The sequence below is a fragment of the Bos javanicus genome, chromosome 5 (assembly GCF_032452875.1).
Source record: "Bos javanicus breed banteng chromosome 5, ARS-OSU_banteng_1.0, whole genome shotgun sequence".
NCBI classification, from domain to species: Eukaryota; Metazoa; Chordata; class Mammalia; order Artiodactyla; family Bovidae; genus Bos; species Bos javanicus.
The window spans coordinates 103,420,288-103,444,662 of NC_083872.1; the positions used below are offsets into that span (position 1 = coordinate 103,420,288).

The following is a 24,375-nucleotide window of genomic DNA, read 5'->3' on the forward strand; positions in this document are numbered from 1 at the left end:
AGACATCAATCTTCTTAGGATGATAACATTCGGAGTTCTAATTTCACAGAAAGTTCAAACATCACACACTCCATTTTCGTTCAGATGCTGATTTATCAAAATATGGTAGAGACACCTGTAGTGTTTCCACAAATTTATCTGCAGTTGGAACCATGATTAGGACATTGTCACAATGACAAAGGTTACTTGAGATGCCAGAAAACAGGTTTGCTTAAAGCAAAAGTTTCTAACTAAAATTTAAAAGCACCTTGAAAATAATTATTTTAATAAGAATAATAAAGAGAATGGAAGAAAACTTTTGAAGAGATGAATAGATTTATGACATAGTGCTGTAATGGTTTCACAAATGCATGCTTATCAAGCAGTTTTGTGTGTCAGTCATACCTCAATAAAGTACCTTTTAAAAAGGAAAAGAATTGTTTTCTTAAGGGCTTCAACTAGAATCATCAAAGATCTGCTGAAGGTGAGATTAGAAAAGATCACTTTTCCAATGATCTTCCTCAACATAAACACCCAAGAGCTGATTGGCTGTGGCTGCTAAGGACCTACTGCAGATGTCCTCAGGGCTCCCTTGTCCCACGATCACATCAGATGGGGTGATTCTTGCCTAAGACCAGCTCCCTACTTCAGGAAACTCACTGTGATAACCAACAATATCTTCCTCCAGTCCAGCTGCTCTGATGGGATTAATATCCTGGACATCTAATCCACAATTATGATAACAACTAGAAGCCTCTCTGTCAAATACTGTGAACACCCACCCACACCCTAGTTTCACTGCTGTCTTTACTGCATCCACCTTGGCACAGGTCAAACACATAGACAGCACTGAGCACTTCTTAGGAGTCACTTCAGGTCCTCTTAGCTTCACTGCCTCTTATACGTGATGCACTCCAGCTGCTGTGTTGTAAACTTCAAGACTGCATTTTCCTGCTCCCTCAACATCCCTGCAAATGTGATGTGAGCTCCCCACTCGGTTGATCAGGTGCACCAGTGTGATGAGATTGTTTTCTGCCACAAGTCCCACTTTGGCTTCCTCTGACTGTGACCTAGAGACATTTAGATGCACCAGTGAAATCCCTTCACACCTTTTCCTTGTGTAACTGCACCCTGACCCCTGGTATGGTCACTTGTCCGCAGGTCTTCACATGCCATTTGGGGTCACGATTGCTTGGTTGAGCGTTTTCTATCGTCACATCCTCTACATACCAACATGGAGGAGTGTGACTCTTTTAGACCCTATGAGTATGATAAACCTTGTTGCCCACAACTCTTTTACGACCCCTCCCCTCACCATGTAGCCACACCCTAGTGACCATTACATCAAAGAAAACAGAACAATTACCATGATGAGACTACATCACAGAAGCCGAACCCAGAAGCTGTATCTGTATGAAACTTTTGACCTCACCTCTCTGTCTCCTGTGACACATCACAAAGATCCTTCACCCAAGTATGCTCTAAAGGCTGTATCCATAATCTCAGTCATTCTGGTAATAAGACAGAGGCTTTTCCTGCTAGAGATCCCCACACAGACCAGACAGGACTTACCTGAGCAGACTACTCCAGCATCCCGACCATGATTATAGCCATCATTACGATAGTCTTTAATATTAGAATGCTCACAGTCACTGACAGTTGACTCTGTCCCTTCACATGAAGTATACAAAAGCCAAATGGGGCCAAGTCCTGGCCCAAAATAAGCCTTTCCAGGAAAACCAATGGCAGCTCCACACCCCAGCTGTCTGCACACTACAGATGCATCCTTCAATGTCCACCTGTCACCATCCACTGTGCCCCATTCTCCTTGGTGCTTCACTTCCACTCTCCCCTCACAGCGATGGGCTCCATCCTTCAACCTCAGCTCCAGAGCTGCAAGAGAGACACAGACACAGGACACAGGAGAGATTTTAGGAGACCATGTAGTGGTGTATGTTTAAAATGTAAGCTCTCTGAGGAGTAAAAGAGTGCATGGGATATAGTATTTCCTGACCTCTGTGATATAAACATTCCCACCGTGGCTAACTCTAAGCTCCCAATGTGCCATCACTGAACCTGGAGCAGGAAGGGATGCACCAGGTGTTTCTCACGAGCCTGTAGAACCAGCTCCAGGGACACCACCGAGGACAGGCCTTCAGAGACTCTGGATGCTGCCCTCCCTGTAGATGTGCCCATGGCTACTAGGGCCCAGCTTCCCCATCAGTTACAGCTCATGGCCCCGGATCTGGGAAGGAATCGTCCCTCTCCTTCCCTGTCCGTAAGGAGCATCTCATCCAGCTCAGGAACAGAGGCTGGGGTAACAGGCTCTGAAATGTCCTGGCTATTCCTGCCACCTGGTGTTCATGTCCTTGTGTAATCCACACTCCAATGTACCTAGTAACACGCATCTAACAAATGGAATTTGAAAAAAGTGATCAGATGTCACTTTAGCGATTAAGTTTTAAGACGACTCTGGTTTCTGCATTAAAAAGGAGTTCATTTGTAGGAACATTATAGATGGAGACATTACTAGTGTTCAACAACATTTAAAATTCTCTTTTTATGAGCATGTGGAAATAGTAATACTTCCTTGCCTATTTGAAGTTAAGCATAACCATGTGATCTGGCTCATTCAACAAAGCGGCAGAACAAATGATGTCACTTCCACATAGAAACATTTAAGAGCCAGTATATTTTTCTACCACAGTGAATACTGCAGCCTTGTATCACAGTGGGATATAATACAATGGTGGAGAATCCAACAACCTGAGTGCTTGAAGAATTACCATAGCAGAAGTCCTGCCAAAGTGAACAGAACATGTTATGTAAGGATACATTTTGTATTTTTACTGCACCATACCTAGCTTACTTTTACTAAAATGGAAAATAACAGCAGAAAATTGACAGAAAGAAAAATACTAAGATAAAGACTAGGTATATAAAATTGAGAAACATCTATACTAACATCTAAAACCCCAAGAACAAAAAGAGATGTCAGGGTAGAGTAGACTGAAGCCTTAGATTTACCGAAAGAAAAAAATAAAATTGCCAATCTAAAATTCTACACTCAAAACCATTCTCTCAAAGAATAAAGACCTCAAATGTGCCATTACCAAAATGCTGATATAGGAGACAGCAGCCTCCATCCTATGAAAAAAGACCAAACTTAGACAGCCATCAGTAACAAAAACAGCTCCAGAAGATCTGAGTACCCTAAGAAGTTTGACCATGCCAAGATACTATCATTTTGGAGGCATCATTACATCCTCCAAACCAGAATCACTCAGAGTAAAGGGTGCCAGGAGAGTTCCTCTCACCAGGAGGGTAAGAGCAGGCTGAGTAACCAGTGTCCCTAGCCTTTGGGGGCACCATATGAAAGTCCTGCTTCAGGTTCACTTCACGCAGACCTGCAAAGCTGAGCCAGTCTTATAGAGATGGCTAGGCATAAGAAAGAAGAGCAAAGGACCAATAGCAACCACATGACAGGAGAAATCACAGTTCACAGTGACGTGCTCTGCAGACAGATGCAGCAGATTTTACCCCTGAAAGAATTAATAACAGCACAGATGATGGTTTCCAGTAGTCATGAATGGATGTGAGAGTTGGACAGTAAATAAGGCTGAGCCCTGAAGAATCGATGCTTTCAAACTGTGGTGCTTGAGAAGACTCTTGAGAGTTCTTTGGAGAGCAAGGAGATAGAACCAGTCAATCCTAAAGGAAATCCACCCTGAATATTTATTGAAAAGACTGATGCTGGAGCTGAAGCTCTAATATTTTGGCCACCTGATGCAAAGAGCTGACTCATTGGAAAAGACCCTGATGCTGGGAAAGACTGAAGGACAAGGAGAAGAGCAGCACAGGATCAGATGTTAGATAGCATCACCAACTCAATGGACATGAGTTTGAGCAATGAGCCATTGTTGGTCTTGGCCTTTGCTGTCTTCCTAGGCCTTCCCACAACCTGAGCACCTGCAACCATTAACTCCCCGACAGAGGCACCTGCAACAGGCCCCCAAAGCCAAATGTGCACACACCATTGGCTCTGGCCACTACCACTGCTGGTCATGACCCTAGGCTCTGGAACCAGAGGCACTGCTGAGAACACTAACTACCATTCCAGTGACAGCAGACCCCCTGCAACACTTGCCAAACACCACACAGTTGTCAGTGCTGTGGACATCAGCAGCCTGAGCCAAACAGCCTCATGCCCTCCCGGACCCAGTGCCACCTTATGCCTCTGCACTTGGCACCCTCAGTACATTCCAGTGTGCCACTACCCAGAAGTGAAAGGCTTTCTCTACTGAATCAGGACATAGAGTCTGGCAGAGGTGACAGCTTTTTTAAATGTGCAGACATCTACAAGAGAATGACACCAAAGGAATACAGTAAACCTCTTGTAACCAGCTCAAATTAATGGAGATCCAAGAACTGCCTGACAAAGAATTCAAAATAATACTTCAAAAGATGCTCAGAGAGTTACAAGAAAATTCAAATATTTATGGATAACAGGAAAATAATACAAATAAAATAAGAGCAATAAAGACATATACTTAAAAAAAAAAAAAAGAACTAGCCAGATATTTTGAAGCTGAATAATAAATGAATGGGTTTTCCAGGTGACGTTAGTGGTAAAGAACCCATCTGCCAGTGCAGGAGATGTAAGAGACTCGAGTTCAATCCCTGGGTCTGGAAGATCCCCTGGAGGAGTACATAGCAACCCACTCCAGTATTCTTGCCTGGTGAATCCCAAGGACAGAGGACCCTGGAGGGCTACAGTCCATGGGGTCACAAAGAATCACACATGACGGAGGTGATTTAGCATGAACACAATACAATGAGTAAACTGAAGAATTCAGTACAGAGATTCAACAACAAACATGACCAAGGAAAAGAAAAAAAAAAAAGAACCAAAAAGTTAGAAGAAAGATCAGTTGAATAGAGGAACAAAAAGAGAATGAAAAGAATATAGAAAGCAGTGGGAACTATGCACACCATAAAAAGAAACAATGTATTGAATGGAGTCACAGGAGAAAAGAAATAATGGCTGAGGAATTCCCTGGTGATGAAGTGGATAAGAATACGCCTGCCAGTGCAGGGGACGTGAGTTCAATCCCTGGTCCAGGAAGACTCCACATGCCGCAGAGCAACTAAGCTGGTGTGCCACAGCTGCTGAAACCTGTGCACCTAGAGCCTGTGCTCTGCACCAAGAGAAGCCACCACAATGAGAAGTCTGTGCACTGCAGCGAGGAGCAGCCCCTGCTTACCGCAGCTAGAGAAAGCCCGCATGCAGCCAGGAGACCTAGCAAAGAAAGAAAGACTGAGAATTTCCAAAACTTGGGGGAAATCTGGACATGTAAGTTCAAGAAGCTAATAAGTAACCCCAAAATTTCAATTCAAAACAGCCTTCTCCAAGACGCACAGAGTAAACCATCCAAAAGCAAAGACAAAGAGAGAATTCTAAATGTCTAAAGAGAAGAAAAATATCCTGTCACCCAAGAGGACTCCCGTAAGGAGATTGGCATATTTGTCCAAAGAAACCTTGCAGACCATGAAGAAGGATTGATAACATACTCCACTCTCACTCAGGGGAAAGCAGCTCCCAGGGAGGGACAGGAGAGGGCACGAGAGAAAGTGCTCCCTACAGAGTCACAGCAGATCCTGGGAGGGAAAAGGACCATCCCAGGCTCCCAGCACATCAGAAAATGAGTCACCGGGACTGGGGCAGGGACTTGGGAACTTAGACACCTGAGGCTATGCATCAACTGATCTCTACAGACAAGTGGTCCCCTCTCCTGGATGCGGGCTTCTCTGCTCCCTAATGACACCTGGTGGGAACAGGCAAGGCCAGCAGACAGAACCTCTCACAGAGCCCAGTGCTGGGCAGACACGTCAACAAGCAGAGGGGAGCCTGGGGGATGGGAGCCGGAGAGAGGCAGGCAGGTGCACGATTATCTCTGATCCAGTTACAAGGAGTGGCCGTGACACCCAGCCCTGTGGACACCCTGTGTGCTTCACAGGCCAATGGACTCAGTCCATGCTCAGCAGCCCCGTTCCTGTCATGCAGACAGGCTCCATCCCCCTTACACACACAGCCTCACACACTCCCACATACACACACATATTCTCACACAAATTCACACAATCTCCCACGCTACTCAAACACTCCTCACACACCCTCACTCACCCTCACATACTCCTCACACCCTCATACACCACTCAGACACTCCTCACATACTCCAAACACACACATACACACTCTTCAAACCCTCACACACACAAATACATAAACTTCTCACACACACATACACCCTCACACACTCCTCACACACACACACACATACTTCTCATACCCTCACACACGCACACCCTCACACACTCCTCACCTGCACACATACACACACACACACAAAAAAAAAAAACACAAGCACAGAGCCTACAGGAGCACAGACACAGGAAACATGGGGACCCAGGGGCAGTGCTCACATACCAGGCACGTGGAGCGGGTGGGAACAGCCCAGAGTCCCAGCTGGGGTTAGTCGCTGGAACTTGCACACACTGGGAGCCATTGGGACCCTCGAAGCTCCCTGAGGACAAGGGAGACAGTGGAGGAGACTCAGGCTGACCCAGCTCGGTCCAGACCAAACCTCACTGCTCTGTAAAATCTGCCGCTATGACCAGTGGACCCCCCACAGGAGACGGACCAGTATTCTCAGCCACAGTGCTTCCTTTTTGGTGAAAAACACTAAGACTGCAGCTCCACAACTCCACACACCTTTCCCTTCATCAAGGCATCCACTCCCTGCTGTGGACCCAGGACAGGGGCAGCTCTTACCTTGACCACCCACCACGGTGCCGAGGAGGAGGACACAGAGTCCCCGCAGGGAGAGGTGTCTGCCCAGAGCCATCCTGACCCCACGTCCTCAAGGTCACAGTCCCAGCTGCAGGATCAGCCTGTGAGGAGGCGTCAGGGTGCCGACTGGGGTCTATATAGACCACCCCTTACACCCTCCCTCCCGAGAGCCAATAGCGACACCTCTCACCATTTCAGGCACTATCGGAGGCTGCATCTGCCACTTTCTGCAGCTCAGACACCAATGAGCTTCTGAATCTTCAACATCTCCTTATATGAGCAACACGGTCCTTTGACCTCCTTCTTCCGTGGTCCTGAGAGCCAGGCCCCATAATCAGGGCTGGCGTAGAAAACTATGAGTACCTTTCTTTCCTCTGATCACCCTGGCCAATCCCCAAGGACTGAGATTTCACAGAGTCAGGTTGTGGAAACGATTGGCCCTCGGGGAATAACTCTAGTGGAATCAAACACTGATCTTCCCAGTACTGACCTCAGGCTGGAAGCAGAGTACTACAAGAAGGCTTGAAATACAAGAATATTTATTGGGCCAGCAGAAAATGAGGACAAGGATTTCAGGAATTCACAGGTGACCATGGAGAGGGTGAGGTGGAAACCATTAAGTTGAGGGGATGAGTCTGCTCGTCTTTCTTCTCTTCTCAGAATGATCTGGAGACTGGGTCCTGGAGAAGGTGTATTTATGCTCAGTTGTGTCCTACTCTTTGTGACCCCTGGGATGTAACCCGCCAGGCTCCTCCGTCCATAGGCTTTCCCAAACAAGAATACTAGAGTGGATTGCCATTTCCTTCTCGAGGGGTTCCTCTAGACCCAAGGATCAAATCCATGTCTCCTGTGTCTCCTGCATTGACAGGGGGGTTCTTTATTGCTGAACCACCTGGGAAGCCCTATAAGGGATTTTCACACATGCTAAATCCCTTTCCCTTTATTGCATTTCATTTTATATGAAATACCCCTTTCACCTAGTCAACAAATGATGCTTCAGGAGAGAAAGAGATTGCTGTTACAGGAAACAAAGAGAAAGTAGTAGTCATCATTCAACCCTAACCCTCCAAAATAGGAGTGGGGCTCTATAGAAGAAAATACATAGCTTAGAAAGATTAACATTTTCTAAACTTCACGATTTCTGCCTTTGGAAAGGGAAAGTTTGGTTTGATAGGATTCAGAACCCACCTGTATTATTAGCCATAACTAAAGAAGATGCAAAATATTATTTAAGGGAACTGCCCCCAGAGAGAATGATAAATAGAAAGTATTCTGCTGCACTCTGGCTGCAGGCAAGGGGCAAAGAAGATGCTAACAAAGCAGAAAAGAGAAGTCCATTCATTCTGAGTTCAAGAGGAAAGTTGGCGGCAAGAACGGAATTCCAGGTGGACTGAGGGCACAGAGCCAAGCAGGAGGGACTGATGTCCAGTGTGGCCATTGCTGCCTTGTTGTGTCCCACTGATCAGAGAAGCCCCCAGATGCTCTCCAGAAAGTAGCCCAGGGATGCATATAGAGACAGAGAAGAGCAGTAAGGATGCAAGACAGAGCTCCCCCATCGAAAGTCAAGGTCACTAACAAACTGCCCTCATTCCTCATACTCCCTCAGGCTCAAGATTCCCATGATACACCTTCTGGTCCACACAAACCCACCGTGAGGCCCCCTCACGCTGACTCTCATCATTTCAGCACAAACTTGGGAAGGACCCACCTGTGACACACACGCCCCAGAGTCCCCACCAGAGCTCAGAGATGGCGTCACACCCTTCCCCACCCACACCTGAAGGTCTTAATGAAACCAACACGGAGGGAAGCTGTGGACCAGTCCACAGGCTTGTCACATCCCCCACTGGAAGGACCCCTCATCCCGGTCAGCAGACACAGTTTCTCTGTCCTGCCATACCCATCCTTCCTACTTGAGACTCAGGTAAATGAAAAGGGAGAAAAGTCAATTGAACACATGCTTTTCTCCCTCTAAATATGTTAATATTAACCTGTTATTTTATAACACTTGTCCTGTGTTCCTCTGACTTCCAAGCCCCCATCTGTACATGAACCCCATCTCCTTCTGGATGCTTAACACAGTAGTGATAATAACCGATTATAAATGTCAGAACCCGAATATAAACTCAGGTGCTAGGGTAGGAACAGGATCTGCTCAGTCACTAGAGTCGATGCTCTACTCCCCCTGGGACCCAGAGTCACCATTCCTTACCCAGTTATGGACTCTGCAGCATCACCGGAAACCACCAGACAAACACCTAGAACACAGGACGTGCTTCCTGGAGTCCAGTCATTCCTCCCACAGGATGACACAGGGATGCATTTAGTGAACCAGGTACACGTAGTCTCACCTCAGGATTGAGATCTCGTAGGTAACATACTGTTAGGGACTCCATACCCCATTATAAGGATGGAGTGGGCTGGAAGGAGGGGTTAACCCAGGCCTGGCAGGCTGGGCCCAGCAGCACCCTCTACCCAGAGCTGGGGATGCAGGGTCAGCATGGACCAACTCACCCTCTGATGAAGATTCGTCTTCTCTGACACATAAGGAAATCTCAGTGTCCCATCTTATCCAAGATTTGAAGGAGGGAAGCTTTAGGGAGGACACTAACCCAGCTGTGTCCATATGAACTTCAGGGGTCAGGAGAACAGGCTCAGGAACCAGTCTGCCTGGCCTGACTCAGAGCTCAGCCACATACCATGTGTGTGACCTTGAACAGGGTCCTTACATTCTCTGTATAGTGGCTTTGTCTGTAAAAGAAGAGTTATACTTGTGTATAGATGACAGAGTTTTGGTTAGAATTAAATGAGTTGGCATTAGTAAGAGATATGACTAGTCAACAGTAGTACATCATCTTGGTGGAGAAACAATATTAGGGCCCCTCTCTCCATCCCATCCCAGGAATCCCAGGGCTCTAGAACAGGAATTCAATTCTGTTACCTGGAGCCTTGACTGGAGCTCTCAGAACTCTCCCAGGAACCACATGCTGTGACAGTGATTGGGGCCAGAGTTGTGAGTCTTCCACACATTGCCCTTTCTCTCTGTGCCCCAGACAGAGGTTCTACTGCTCATGAACCTCGACCTTACCAACTGTGAACCTCATGAATTAAGTTGTTTACTTGCTAATTTTACTTTATAAATGGACTTGGTAAATGTTCTGTGTCTAATTCACCTCCTTATCCCCAATGCCTGCTAAGAGACACCTAAATGGTGTCTCTTGTATACCTGAATGAATGGATGTCAGCCAGATATTTTGCACAAATCATTTCAATCAAAAGAAATCTTTTGAGATATAATTTAACTTGATGTGAGGACTTAACAGCACAATGCAAGTTGTGTCAATTGTTGTAATGATATTTCAATATGATTAAATGATATAAGCTATGTATGGTTCACTTCTACACTTTTCTGCAATGAATGCAGTCAATTGCAATACCGGAAACAAGGCTGGCCCCATTCCAAGAGCAGTGCTGAGAGAGCCAGTTGTAAACATGTATAAATGCTGCATCTTTGTATATCCGAAGATAAAGAAGACAGACCTCAGCACACTGACAGGTGAACACCATGAAGCCTCCTGGTCTGGTCTTAATCAGATATGGCCATGTGGTCCAGATGTTTATATACTTATCTTTTGGCATATTTTCAATTCAAACCACACATAACTGTAACAGGAAGAAATTCTGTTATAAAAAAAGTTAGTTTAACAGCTTCTATATTGAATTACAAGTGCAGAAGTAAAGAGCAGGAAGAATCCTGTTCTTTAACTTAGACTGCTTATTTCATCTTATGGATTGTAAAGCAATACAATATGTACCATTATTATACCCAAATCACTATGAAAATATGGAGGTTTCAGAGGTTAAGTAATCTCTTTGCTGGGAAAATTAATAATTAAATATCCTTGGTAGAGGGACATTTTCAGGACCAATCAGAGTGACTAATATACAAAATATTTTTGGATTAAAAAATAACTATACAACTTTAAAAGGAAACAATTAATTGATTTGTTACACCAAAGTTTTGGAGACCCACCTCACCATCTGTGTTCCTTGTATGAATGAGACCAAGGTTGGTAAAGGCTTCTTTACTAAAGACCACTTCATCACAAGGGCATGTGATGAGCTTGGGCATGAGCTGGCTGAGGTCCAGCCCATCCTCTCTCTTCAGCCCTTTACAGTCTATAACCAGCAACATCTAACAGCGTGGCACTGAATTGGCCTCATTCATTCCTCCATAGTGCAGCTTCAGATACCCAGAGCCCAGAGCAATCAAAGCTACTAAATCAAAGACAAGCAGATTCTAAATGGAGAGCATGCAGACCAAGGACCCTTCCCCTCTGCTGTTGGGAAGTAAGAAACCCTCCCATCCCAGACATCATCTAGGGGAAGAGAGAAAAGAAGATGTGAAACGTCATGTATGAAACGAGATGCCAGTCCAGGTTCAATGCACGATGCTGGATGCTTGGGGCTGGTGCACTGGGACGACCCAGAGGGATGGTGTGGTGAGGAGGAGGGAGGAGGGTTCAGGATGGGGAACACATGTATACTAATTAAGAAAATAAATAAATAAATAAATAAATTTGTTATTTTTAACTTTAAAAAAAAAAAAGAAGAAGATGTCTCCTTAAATACAGGAAAACCAGTCTCAGCAGGGAGCTTCAATTAGAGTTGACAAGATAGTTATTACCATAAACCCGAGCTAACTAGGGGGACAAATTTTAAATGGGAGAGTCTGCGATTTTAAATGGGAGAGTCTGTGTTAACTTTGTGGAACATTCAATCCATGCAAACACCACTTGCTACTGCACAAGATGAAATCAGTTATAAAAATAGTGAATATTACATTTATGCATATTTGAATCCTAGAGGACACATTTTCAAGCCCACTACAGAAAGAAAATACGTATATCTTTCCCTGTTTTTAGATGCACAGAGTTGTCACCTCCATGAACTCTTTCTAATTCTTGCAGCTCAAAATTACTGCTGTGTCTCTTCAATCTGTAAAAACTTTCTTATTGTCTCTAAAGCGGGGGCTTCTTGAGAGCAAGTATTGTGTCTTGTTCTTCAATGTGTCTATAAGGTCAAGTAAAGGCACATAGAAGGAGTATAACAAACATTGGATAAGAAATGAACGCATGAAGAAATGTGGAAAATCACTATGCAGTTAGTGATACTGAGTGGGGAAGGGAGGTGGGGGCAAAATCTGACTAATCCCCCTCGGCACAGACTGAGGTGGAGTAAGGAGTCAGAGACACACCAGCCAAAGGATCCAAATAGAAAATGCCTTCAAGCCCACTCCAGAGGGTCAGATCATGTTCAATCTCTGCACAAAGCTGTACCTCAGAAGCTTCTCCAAGGTGAGAAAAAACTGACAGGACTGCTCTCAAGAGTTCTACTGAAGGATGTGGATAGACAGTAATACTTGTCAAATAGCTGTATTTCTACTCCCCGGTGACTCATTCTGGCCAATGAAACATGGGTGGTGTCACCTGTGTCACTTCTGAGTGGAGGCATGAAAAGCCCAAATGTGACTCTCTAGTCTGCCTCTTTTTCCTGCCCCAGAAGCTGCATGTTCCAGATGGTGCATGTGCAAGAGCCTCACTGACCACAAACATCTGTAGGTTGTGATGAGTGTGCATGTGTGTGTATATGAGTGCGTGTGTATGTGTGCATTTGTATCTGTGTGTGTGTGTGTGTGAGAGAGAGAGATTTGGGGGTCACTTTATCCAGCAGCAGAGCAGAGTCTCTTCTGATGGATACAAAGGAGAAAGAAGACTTGAAAAGAAGACAGAATCTGTCACATGAAGCAGGTACTTTCCTGGATCTCCCCATCCTTCTGTGTCTTCATCCCAAGCTGCTCCCTCAGGTCTCACCTTGTTTCCTCTGTTGGGCTTGGTTGTTTCTCAGTCACCATTTCTGATTGACCAACAACTAGATCTAAGTCCAGTTTAAGAGCACCCACCCCTGGTACATCTCCTGTTCCCTTTACATCACTCTGTGCTGACAGTCAGGCTCAGTTTCCCGAATTTGTCTCTTAGCATCTTGACCTTCATCCTTAAACAGCTCCCCTTTCCTCTGAGTTAGTCAGTTCATCATCTTTGATCCTGTTTTTACCTTCCACCAATCCTGTACTAATGAAAAGGCAACATGTACTTTCTAAGCCCCCTAAGTCTTTTCTTGATTTCCTGAACAAATTTGATTCCTGGATTTAGTGCTCCATGCACTTAATAATGGAGAAGGCAATGGCACCCCACTCCAGTACTCTTGCCTGGAAAATCTCATGGACGGAGGAGCCTGGTAGGCTTCAGTCCATGGGGTCACTAAGAGTGGGACACAACTGAGTGACTTCACTTTCACTTCTCACTTTTATGCATTGGAGAAGGAAATGGCAACCAACTCCAGTGTTCTTGCCTGGAGAGTCCCATGGACGGAGGAGCCTGGTAGGCTGCAGTCCATGGGGTCGCTAAGAGTGGGACACGACTGAATGACTTCACTTTCATGCGTTGGAAAAGGAAATGGCAACCCACTTCAGTGTTCTTGCCTGGAGAATCCCAGGGATGGGGGAGCCTGGTGAGCTGCTGTCTATGGGGTCGCACAGAGTCGGACACGACTGAAGCGACTTAGCAGCAGCAGCACTTAATAAACTACTTCACCTTTGGTTAAGAAGTGATCTTGCTGAATATTTTTTTCCTCATCTCAAGAAAATGGCTGTTTCAAAACCTATATCCTTGTGAGCACAGCCCTAGGGCTTCCCTCATGGGACTTGGAAGGGGCTGGTGTAAGGAAAGGCTATGAAAGTGAAGCTTCAATAGCTTCATAATTAATCCACCTCTGCTCAAAGTTGATGTAATGACCAACTCCACAGCTATTGAGCTCCTGTGGGTGGTCATTCTTAAGCCTCTTAAACCCAAGATTAGCGTCACTGGGATGGCCCTCATAGTTTAAAGCCTGTGTGGTTGCTCAGACTTGAACTCTATGAAACTGATGCTCTATTGCACATGGAGCTTTGGTGCAGCTGAGTCCAAGCTGCAGACCAGGATAAGAATACCGGAAACACAGCAAAATGTGCTTCTCCTTTAACATCTGCAAGTCTGGAACAGATTCTCTTTTCCTTATCATCGAATCTTTCCGCATCTGGGCATGCTTTCCAAGGCTCCTACAGGCTGCAGGCATCTGCTGAGGCCCTGCCAAGGCCCAGGATTGGAGTGAAGCCTGTTCCTGTGTATAAGCTCTGTATTTCTACTCTCTATAAGTTAATAGATGCTCAGTTCAGTTCAGTTCAGTTCAGTCTCTCAGTAGTGTCCAACTCTTTGCGACCCCATGAATCACAGCACACCAGGCCTCCCTGTCCATCACCCACTCCCGGACTTCACTCAAACTCATGTCCATCGAGTCAGTGATGCCATCCAGCCATCTCATCCTCTGTTGTTCCCTTCTCCTCCTGCCCACCCAATTCGTCCCAGCATTAGGGTCTTTTCCAATGAGTTAGCTCTTTGCATCAGGCGGCCAAATTATTGGAGTTTCAGCTTCAACATCAGTCCTTCCAATGAACACCAAGGACTGATCTCCTTTAGAATGGACTGGTTGGATCTCCTTGCAGGCCAAGGGACTCTCAAGAGTCTTCTCCAACACCACAGTTCAAAAGTATCAATTCTTCGGCACTCAGCTTTCTTCACAGTCCAACTCTCACATCCATACATGACCACTGGAAAAACCATAGCCTTGACTAATAGATGCTCAGCTAATGTTTATTGAATGACTGAATGGTACTATTCTAGACTTTTAAAAGAAAGTGTCTTAAACATAAAGAACTAGTTTTGAGGACATTATTTAGCTAATTGATACCTTTTTTTTTTTTAAGTCAAATGCTTTCAGCAATTAACAGGGCAAAATTTGATTTTTTTTTAATTTAATTTAATTTTTTAACTTTACAATATTGTACTGGTTTTGCCATATATCAAAATGAATCCGCCACAGGTATACATGTGTTCCCCATCCTGAACCCTCCTCCCTCCTCCCTCCCCATACCATCCCTCTGGGTCGTCCCAGTGCACCAGCCCCAAGCATCCAGTATCGCGCATCGAACCTGGACTGGCGACTCGTTTCATATATGATATTATACATGTTTCAATACCATTCTCCCAAATCATCCCACCCTTTCCCTCTCCCACAGAGTCCAAAAGACTGTTCTATACATCAGTGTCTCTTTTGCTGTCTCGTATACAGGGTTACTGTTACCATCTTTCTAAATTCCATATATATTCGTTAGTATACTGTATTGGTGTTTTTCTTTCTGGCTTACTTCACTCTGTATAATAGGCTCCAGTTTCATCCACCTCATTAGAACTGATTCAAATGTATTCTTTTTAATGGCTGAGTAATACTCCATTGTGTATATGTACCACAGCTTTCTTATCCATTCATCTGCTGATGGACATCTAGGTTGCTTCCATGTCCTGGCTATTATAAACAGTGCTGCGATGAACATTGAGGTACATGTGTCTCTTTCAATTCTGGTTTCCTCAGTGTGTATGCCCAGCAGTGGGATTGCTGGATCATAAGGCAGTTCTAGTTCCAGTTTTTTAAGGAATCTCCACACTGTTCTCCATAGTGGATGTACTAGTTTGCATTCCCACCAACAGTGTAAGAGGGTTCCCTTTTCTCCACACCCTCTCCAGCAGTTATTACTTGTAGACTTTTGGACCACAGCCATTCTGACTGGTGAGAAATGATACTGCATTGTGGTTTTGATTTACATTTCTCTGATAATGAGTGATGTTGAGCATCTTTTCATGTGTTTGTTAGCCATCTGTATGTCTTTTTTGGAGAAATGTCTGTTTAGTTCTTTGGCCCATTTTTTGATTGGGTCATTCATTTTTCTGGAATTGAGCTGTAGGAGTTGCTTGTATATTTTTGAGATTAGTTGTTTGTCAGTTGCTTCATTTGCTATTATTTTCTCCCATTCTGAAAGTTGTCTTTTCACCTTGCTTATAATTTCCTTTGTTGTGCAGAAGCTTTTAAGTTTAATTAGGTCCCATTTGTTTATTTTTGCCTTTATTTCCAATATTCTAGGAGGTGGATCATAGAGGATCCTGCTGTGATGTATGTCAGAGAATGTTTTGCCTATGTTCTCCTCTAGGAGTTTTATAGTTTCTGGTCTAACGTTTAGATCTTTAATCCATTTTGAGTTTATTTTTGTGTATGGTGTTAGAAAGTGTTCTAGTTTCATTCTTTTACAGGCGGTTGACCAATTTTCCCAGCACCACTTGTTAAAGAGATTGTCTTTAATCCATTGTATATTCTTGCCTCCTTTGTCAAAGATAAGGTATCCATATGTGCGTAGATTTATCTCTGGGCTTTCTATTTTGTTCCATTGATCTATATTTCTGTCTTTGTGCCAGTACCATACTGTCTTGATAACTGTGGCTTTCTAGTAGAGCTTGAAGTCAGGAACGTTGATTCCTCCAGTTCTATTCTTTCTCAAGATAGCTTTGGCTATTTGAGGTTTTTTGTATTTCCATACAAATTGTGAAATTATTTGCTCTAGCTCTGTGAAGAATGCCATTGGTAGCTTGATAGGGATTGCATTGAATCTATAGATTGCTTTGGGTAGTATACTCATTTTCACTATATTGATTCTTTCAATCTATGAACATGGTATATTTCTCCATCTATTAGTGTCCTCTTTGATTTCTTTCACCAGTGTTTTATAGTTTTCTACATATAGGTCTTTAGTTTCTTTAGGTAAACATATTCCTAAGCATTTTATTCTTTTCCTTGCAATGGTGAATGGAATTGTTTCCTTAATTTCTCTTTCTATTTTCTCAGTATTAGTGTATAGGAATGCAAGGGATTTCTGTGTGTTGATTTTATACCCTGCAACTTTACTATATTCATTGATTAGCTCTAGTAATTTTCCGGTGGAGTCTATAGAGTTTTCTATGTAGAGGATCATGTCATCTGCAAATAGTGAGAGTTTTACCTCTTCTTTTCCGATTTGGATTCCTTTTATTTCTTTTTCTGCTCTGATTGCTGTGGCCAAAACTTCCAAAACTATGTTGAATAGTAGTGGTGAGAGTGGGCACCCTTCTCTTGGTCCTGACTTTAGGGGAAATGCTTTCAATTTTTCACCATTGAGGATAATGTTTGCTGTGGGTTTGTCGTATATAGCTTTTATTATGTTGAGGTATGTTCCTTCTACTTCTGCTTTCTGGAGAGTTTTTATCATAAATGGATGTTGAATTTTGTCAAAGGCTTTTTCTGCATCTATTGAGATAATCATATGGTTTTTACTTGTCAATTTGTTAATGTGGTGTATTACATTGATTGATTTGCGGATATTGAAGAATCCTTGCATCCCTGGGATAAAGCCCACTTGCTCATGGTGTATGATCTTTTTAATGTGTTGTTGGATTCTGATTGCTAGAATTTTGTTAAGGATTTTTGCATCTATTTTCATCAGTGATATTGGCCTGTAGTTTTCTTTTTTTGTGGCATCTTTTCAGGTTTTGGGATTAGGGTGATGGTGGCCTCATAGAATGAGTTTGGAAGTTTACCTTCCTCTGCAATTTTCTGGAAGAGTTTGAGCAGGATAGGAGTTCGCTCTTCTCTAAATTTTTGGTAGAATTCAGCTGTGAAGCTGTCTAGACCTGGGCTTTTGTTTGCTGGAAGATTTTTGATTACAGTTTCAATTTCCGTGCTTGTGATGGGTCTGTTAAGATTTTCTATTTCTTCTTGGTTCAGCTTTGGAAAGTTGAACTTTTCTAAGAATTTGTCCATTTCTTCCACGTTGTCCATTTTATTGGCATATAATTGCTGATAGTAGTCTCTTATGATCCTTTGTATTTCTGTGTTGTCTGTTGTGATCTCTCCATTTTCATTTCTAATTTTATTGATTTGATTTTTCTCCCTTTGTTTCTTGATGAGTCTGGCTAATGGTTTGTCAATTTTATTTATCCTTTCAAAGAACCAGCTTTTGGCTTTGTTGATTTTTGCTATGGTCTCTTTTGTTTCTTTTGCATTTATTTCTGCCCAAATTTTTAAGATTTCTTTCCTTCTACTAACCCTGTGGTTCTTCATTTCTTCCTTTTCTAGTTGCTTTAGGTGTAGAGTTAGGTTATTTATTTGATTTTTTTCTTGTTTCTTGAGGTATGCCTGTATTGCTATGAACTTTCCCCTTAGGACTGCTTTTACAGTGTCCCACAGGTTTTGGGTTGTTGTGTTTTCATTTTCACTCGTTTCTATGCAAATTTTGATTTCTTTTTTGATTTCTTCTGTGATTTGTTGGTTATTCAGCAGCGTGTTGTTCAGCCTCCATATGTTGGAATTTTTAATAGTTTTTCTCCTGTAATTGAGATCTAATCTTACTGCATTGTGGTCAGAAAAGATGCTTGGAATGATTTCAATTTTTTTGAATTTACCAAGGCTAGATTTATGGCCTAGGATGTGATCTATCCTGGAGAAGGTTCCATGTGCGCTTGAGAAAAAGGTGAAATTCATTGTTTGGGGATGAAATTTCCTATGGATATTAGGTCTAACTGGTCTATTGTATCGTTTAAAGTTTGTGTTTCCTTGTTAATTTTCTGTTTAGTTGATCTATCCATAGGTGTGAGTGGGGTATTAAAGTCTCCCACTATTACTGTGTTATTGTTAATTTCTCCTTTCATACTTGTTAGCATTTGTCTTACATATTGCGGTGCTCCTATGTTGGGTGCATATATATTTATAATTGTTATATCTTCTTCTTGGATTGATCCTTTGATCATTATGTAGTGACCTTCTTTGTCTCTTTTCACAGCCTTTGTTTCAAAGTCTATTTTATCTGACATGACTATTGCTACTCCTGCTTTCTTTTGGTCCCTATTTGCATGGAAAATCTTTTTCCAGCCCTTCACTTTCAGTCTATATGTGTCCCCTGTTTTGAGGTGGGTGTCTTGTAGACAACATATGCAGGGGTCTTGTTTTTGTATCCATTCAGCCAGTCTTTGTCTTTTGGTTGGGGCATTCAACCCATTTACATTTAAGGTAATTATTGATAAGTATGATCCCATTGCCATTTACTTTATTGTTTTCGGTTTGAATTTATATACCCTTTTTGTGTTTCCTGTCTAGAGAATATCCTTTAGTATTTGTTGGAGAGCTGGTTTGGTGGTGCTGAATTCTCTCAGCTTTTGCTTGTCTGAGAAGCTTTTGATTTCTCCTTCATATTTGAAGGAGATCCTCGCTGGGTACAATAATCTGGGCTGTAGGTTATTTTCTTTCATCACTTTAAGTATGTCCTGCCATTCCCTCCTGGCTTGAAGAGTTTCTATTGAAAGATCAGCTGTTATCCTTATGGGAATTCCCTTGTGTGTTATTTGTTGTTTTCCCCTTGCTGCTTTTAATATTTGTTCTTTGTGTTTGATCTTTGTTAATTTGATTAATATGTGTCTTGGGGTGTTTCACCTTGAGTTTATCCTGTTTGGGACTCTCTGGGTTTCTTGGACTTGAGTGATTATTTCCTTCCCCATTTGTGGGAAGTTTTCAACTATTATCTTCTCAAGTATTTTCTCATGGTCTTTCTTTTTGTCGTCTTCTTCTGGGACCCCTATGATTCGAATGTTGTTGCATTTAATATTGTCCTGGAGATCTCTGAGATTGTCCTCATTTCTTTTAATTCGTTTTTCTTTTTTCCTCTCTGATTCATTTATTTCTACCATTCTATCTTCTAATTCACTAATCCTATCTTCTGCCTCTGTTATTCTACTATTTGTTGCCTCCAGAGTGTTTTTCATCTCATTTATTGCATTATTCATTATATATTGATTCTTTTTTATTTCTTCTAGGTCCTTGTTAAACCTTTCTTGCATCTTCTCAATCCTTGGCACCAGGCTATTTATCTGTGATTCCATTTTGATTTCAAGATTTTGGATCAATTTCACTATCATTATTTGGAATTCTTTATCAGGTAGATTCCCTATCTCTTCCTCCTTTGTTTGGTTTGGTGGGCATTTATCCTGTTCCTTTGCCTGCTGGGTATTCCTCTGTCTCTCCATCTTGTTTAAATTGCTGAGTTGGGGTGTCCTTTCTGTATTCTGGCAGTTTGTGGAGTTCTCTTTATTGTGGCATTTCCTCACTGTGTGTTGGTTTGTACAGGTGGCTTGTCAAGGTTTCTTGCTTAGGGAAGCTTGTGTCAGTGTTCTGGTGGGTGGAGCTGGATTTCTTCTCTCTGGAGTGCAACGAAGTGTCCAGTAATGAGTTATGAGTTGTCTATGGTTTTGGAGTGACTTTGGGCAGCCTGTATATTGGAGCTTAGGGCTGTGCTCCTGTGTTGCTGGAGAATTTGCTTGGTATGTCTCGCCCTGGAACTTGTTGGCCCTTGTGTGGTGCTTGGTTTCAGTGTAGGTATGGAGGCGTTTGATGAGCTCCTGTCAATTAATGTTCCCTGGAGTCAGGGGTTCCCTGGAGTCAGGGTTTGCACTTAAGCCTCCTGCTTCCAGTTATCAGTCTTATTTTTGCAGTAGTCTCAAAACTTCTTCTATACAGCACCATTGATAAAACATCTAGTTGAAGCCCAGCGCCACAGAAGTAGCTGCAGGTTCTTTGGAGTCAAAAAGGTACAGTCACTGGCTAAGGAAACTTTTTAGTCCTCTGGTTATATGTGAAAGCAACTGAAAAGCCCATAGGTTTAAGTTGCATTTGCTGCAAGAAGTATTTTCCTCCTGACTGCAGAGTTCTCAAAATTTGATTTTCAAAAAGAAGGTGCATATCACCACCAGATACATTACAACAAACTCTGAAAATCTCTATCTCTAAGGATACACAAGACAAACCACAACACACTCACATGTCTTCTTATTAAGTCTTAATCAGAACCAACAGAGGAGACAGGGTATTGGGATGATTTATCATTTGGCAGTTTTCAATTAAAACCACACAGGAATGTCACAGGATGAAAATTTGCAATTAAAAAAGTACAGCTGCACCATCTATATGATATAAGGAAGGAGATGAGGTGCAGAAAGAGTTCTTTGGCTTATAATAACAGACAGACTAATTAGTTTTTCACTTTGTGAAAGGAGAGCCCTCTGGGGCTGATCTTGAAGGATGCTGTAGAGACCAGGACAACTCGACTGTTCTGTACAACAGTTAGAACTGTGAACTGATGATTTTGGATAATGATGTGCTTTGATTTTTTTCTCTTTACTTTTTGTGAATCTACTGTAGGTTTTTACACTTTTATTGCCACATGGTTCACATAAAATATCTTATAGACACAGTATTCTATTATATTGATAACAAATTAATTTCAATCACATACAAAAGCTCTACATTTTGATCCCCTCACTACCCTTTCTGTTTTTGATGTCAGAATTTACCTCTTTTATATTGTATATCAGTAACAAAATATTTTTCTCTATAGTTATTTTAATACTTCCCCCTAGACTAGAGCTAACTGGTTAACACACTACTATATTCAGTGTTAGAGTATTCTGTATTGGATTACACATTTACATTTACAAGTCTGTTGTAAAATTTCACTTCTTTCATGTAATAATTAACATCCTTCATTTAGCTTGAAGAACTCCCTTCAGCAATCTTGTAAGACAAACCTGTGTTGGTGAACTCCCTCAACTGTTGTTTGTTTGGGAATGTCTTTATCTCGTCTTCATTTCTGAAAGACAACCTTCCTGAGAAAAGTATTCTTGGCTGGCAGGTTTATTTTTTTCAGTTTGAATATATCATCCCTTTCTCTCCTGGTTTGACAGGTTTCTTCTCAGAAGTCCACTGATATTCTTAAGGGAATTCCTTTTTTGTGAGCATTTGCTTTTCTCTCGATGCTTCTAAAATTCTCTCTTTGTCTTGATTATAAACAATGTGTCTTGGAGACGATCATTTTGAGTGAACTCTGAGAGGTGACCTATTAGCTACATGAACTTGGAGGCCTAAGTCTCATCAGATGTGTAACTTATCGGTATTATTTCTTTAAGTACAATCTCTGTCCCTTTCTCCATCTCTCCTCCTTCTGGGACTCCAATAATGTGCAGGTTGTTACTGTAAATGTTATCCCAAAGTTCGCACAGGTTCTTTCACACTTTTTCATTCTTTTTGCTTCTTTGTCCTCTGGCTGGCTAATTTCAATTTTCTTGTCTTGTGCCTCAAAGATTTTTCTGCTGTTGCTGATGCTCTCTGTAGCATTTTTCATTTTGTTGCATTTCATTCATTGTAATCTTAAGCAACAGAATTTCTATTTGGTTCCTTCTCTTTTTGTGCCTCATTGCACAGCTTGAGGGATCTCTTTTTTTGCCTCATTGCACAGTTGCCTGACCAGGATAGAATACAGGCACAGCAGTGAAAGCATCGAATCCTAACCACTAAACCATCAGCAAACTCCCTGGTTGCTTCCGTTTTTATGATTTCAGGCTCTGTACAGAAAAAAAAAAAAAACTGAGTTTATTCTGCAGAGCAACTCAGAGCCTGGGCACAACTACTCTGTGCTCTAGGACCCACAGACTGCTCATAGGAGCTGGCATGCTACAAGTACTGAAGCCTGTGCACCTAGAGCCTGTGCTCAACAACAGGAGAAGCCCCCACACAGTGAGGCCTGCTGTCCACAAAGAAGAGTAGTGCCTGCTTGCCACAACTAGAGAAAGCCCATGTGTGTCAACAAAGACCCAGTGAAACCAAAAATTGAAAACAATAATAATAATAAATAACTTTTTAATCTTATTTTGTTCACATATTCTTTCCCTGGATTTGATTGTTTATCTGCATTTTTTGGAGCTCCCTGAGCTTCTTGGTGGGTATACTTTATTTCTTTCATCATATGTCATTTATTTCATCACTTCCCAGTGGTGAATAGACATGTGAGCTGCCCTAGGAGGAGTCCTGGACGTCTTCCCATCCCCAAGCACAGCCTAGAACTATGAAGACTGCAAGCGTGACTGTAGGTCAGAGCCCTGGACACCATGCAGAGCCATCAGCCAGGAACTGGGTGGGTTCAACTCACAACCAGGCCATCACTCTCAGGTCTTATATTAGTTCAGCAGCCTCTCCACATGTCCACAATGGAACTGGAGGGGAGGGGGTTGTTGTGCAATGTAATCTTTACTTGGCCACTCCTACATGACAGCTCTCTCTACCCTGAAGAATCACAGCAAGATCACGTTTACATTTTCAGTAGTAACCAGATTAAAGCAATCTTGAAATAGTATGTCTTCAGAGGAGTCCATTAGTCTGAAATACTTCCTTTAAGAATTCAGTCATATCAGACCCCTCCATCCACATCTTTGAAATGTAAATAGACAAACGTACCTGATTTCCCCATCTATCCCTTCTTCTGGATCCCCTCTGTCTAGGTCTCACTTTCTTGCCCTCTTGTCCCACATGGATGCAGGGTGTGGGTGAGCACCAGTTTGCCATCCATCAACTAGAGAGAGATAGGAGCTGATATAATTTGCTCAGAAGGATAGATAATTGGACAGACAAGAAATGACAATGTTCTGAAGAAATAGTAGGCAGGGATGGGAAGAATGGATTCATAAGGATTTGATAACCAACTAGACATGGGAGAAGAGCAAGAAGGAATCTATATCTGCTTGAGGAATAAACAAATAAAGTAACCTAGGGAATGAGAGATGAAAAGGCAAAGGTAGTTACCTAGAGTTAGAGTTTTAATTGACCCATGAACACTTAAGCAGGATAAGGAAAGCTGTATCCATTCTCTCCCACCAGCAAATTCCCGCTTTGAAACCCACACCCAAGTCTGGTGCCCAAGAATAGGTTAAAAACAGGTGATGTGACATCTCAGGGAAGAACATACAGGAATGTTCAGGATTGAGTTTTTTCCATGAGTTTGTGAAATGAAAATATCTCCTGGCATATCAATAAACGAGAAATGTCACAGCCATCAATGACTTCTGGTCTCCAGTTGTGAATGAGGGCTCCCAAAACTGGTCCAGGGGATGCTGCCACCCCCCATGGTGATAGCTGGGGGATGCAAGAAGCAGCCATCTGCTTCTCCTTAAGGTGAACAGGGAAACAGGTTGGCCCCAGATAGCTGAGCTGCATATGGAAGGAATGAATCCAGTGAGACCAGAGGCTTGCATCTTTCCATATATCAGATCAGATCAGTCCCTCAGTCGTGTCCGACTCTTTGCGACCCCATGAATTGCAGCACACCAGGCCTCCCTGTCCATCACCGACTCCTGGAGTTCACTCAGACTCACGTCCATCAAGTCAGTGATGCCATCCAGCCATCTCATCCTCTGTCGTCACCTTCTCCTCCTGCCCCCAATCTCCCCCAGCATCAGAGTCTTTTCCAATGAGTCAACTCTTCGCATCAGGTGGCCAAAATACTGGAGTTTCAACTTTAGCATCATTCCTTCCAAAGAAATCCCAGGGCTGATCTCCTTCAGAATGGACTGGTTGGATCTCCTTGCAGTCCAAGGGACTCTCAAGAGTCTTCTCCAATACCACAGTTCAAAAGCATCAATTCTTCGGTGCTCAGCCTTCTTCACAGTCCAACTCTCATATCCATACACGGGAAAAACCATAGCCTTGACTAG

The 24,375-nt window shown here is 42.8% G+C and overlaps 1 protein-coding gene across 1 annotated transcript in view; it reads right to left on the minus strand.

Annotated features, from left to right (window-relative positions):
- LOC133248194 (antigen WC1.1) overlaps positions 1-7,127 on the minus strand; it is a 63,266-nt gene extending 56,139 nt beyond the window's left edge. Inside the window, exons 1-2 of the mRNA XM_061418016.1 lie at positions 6,812-7,127; positions 1,552-1,872 (exon numbers count right to left, since the gene is read on the minus strand). Of these exons, the coding sequence (XP_061274000.1) occupies positions 1,552-1,872; positions 6,812-6,884 (394 nt within the window). The 5' untranslated portion in view covers positions 6,885-7,127. The remainder of the gene's footprint in view (positions 1-1,551; positions 1,873-6,811) is intronic.
- Positions 7,128-24,375: the final 17,248 nt, after the last annotated feature.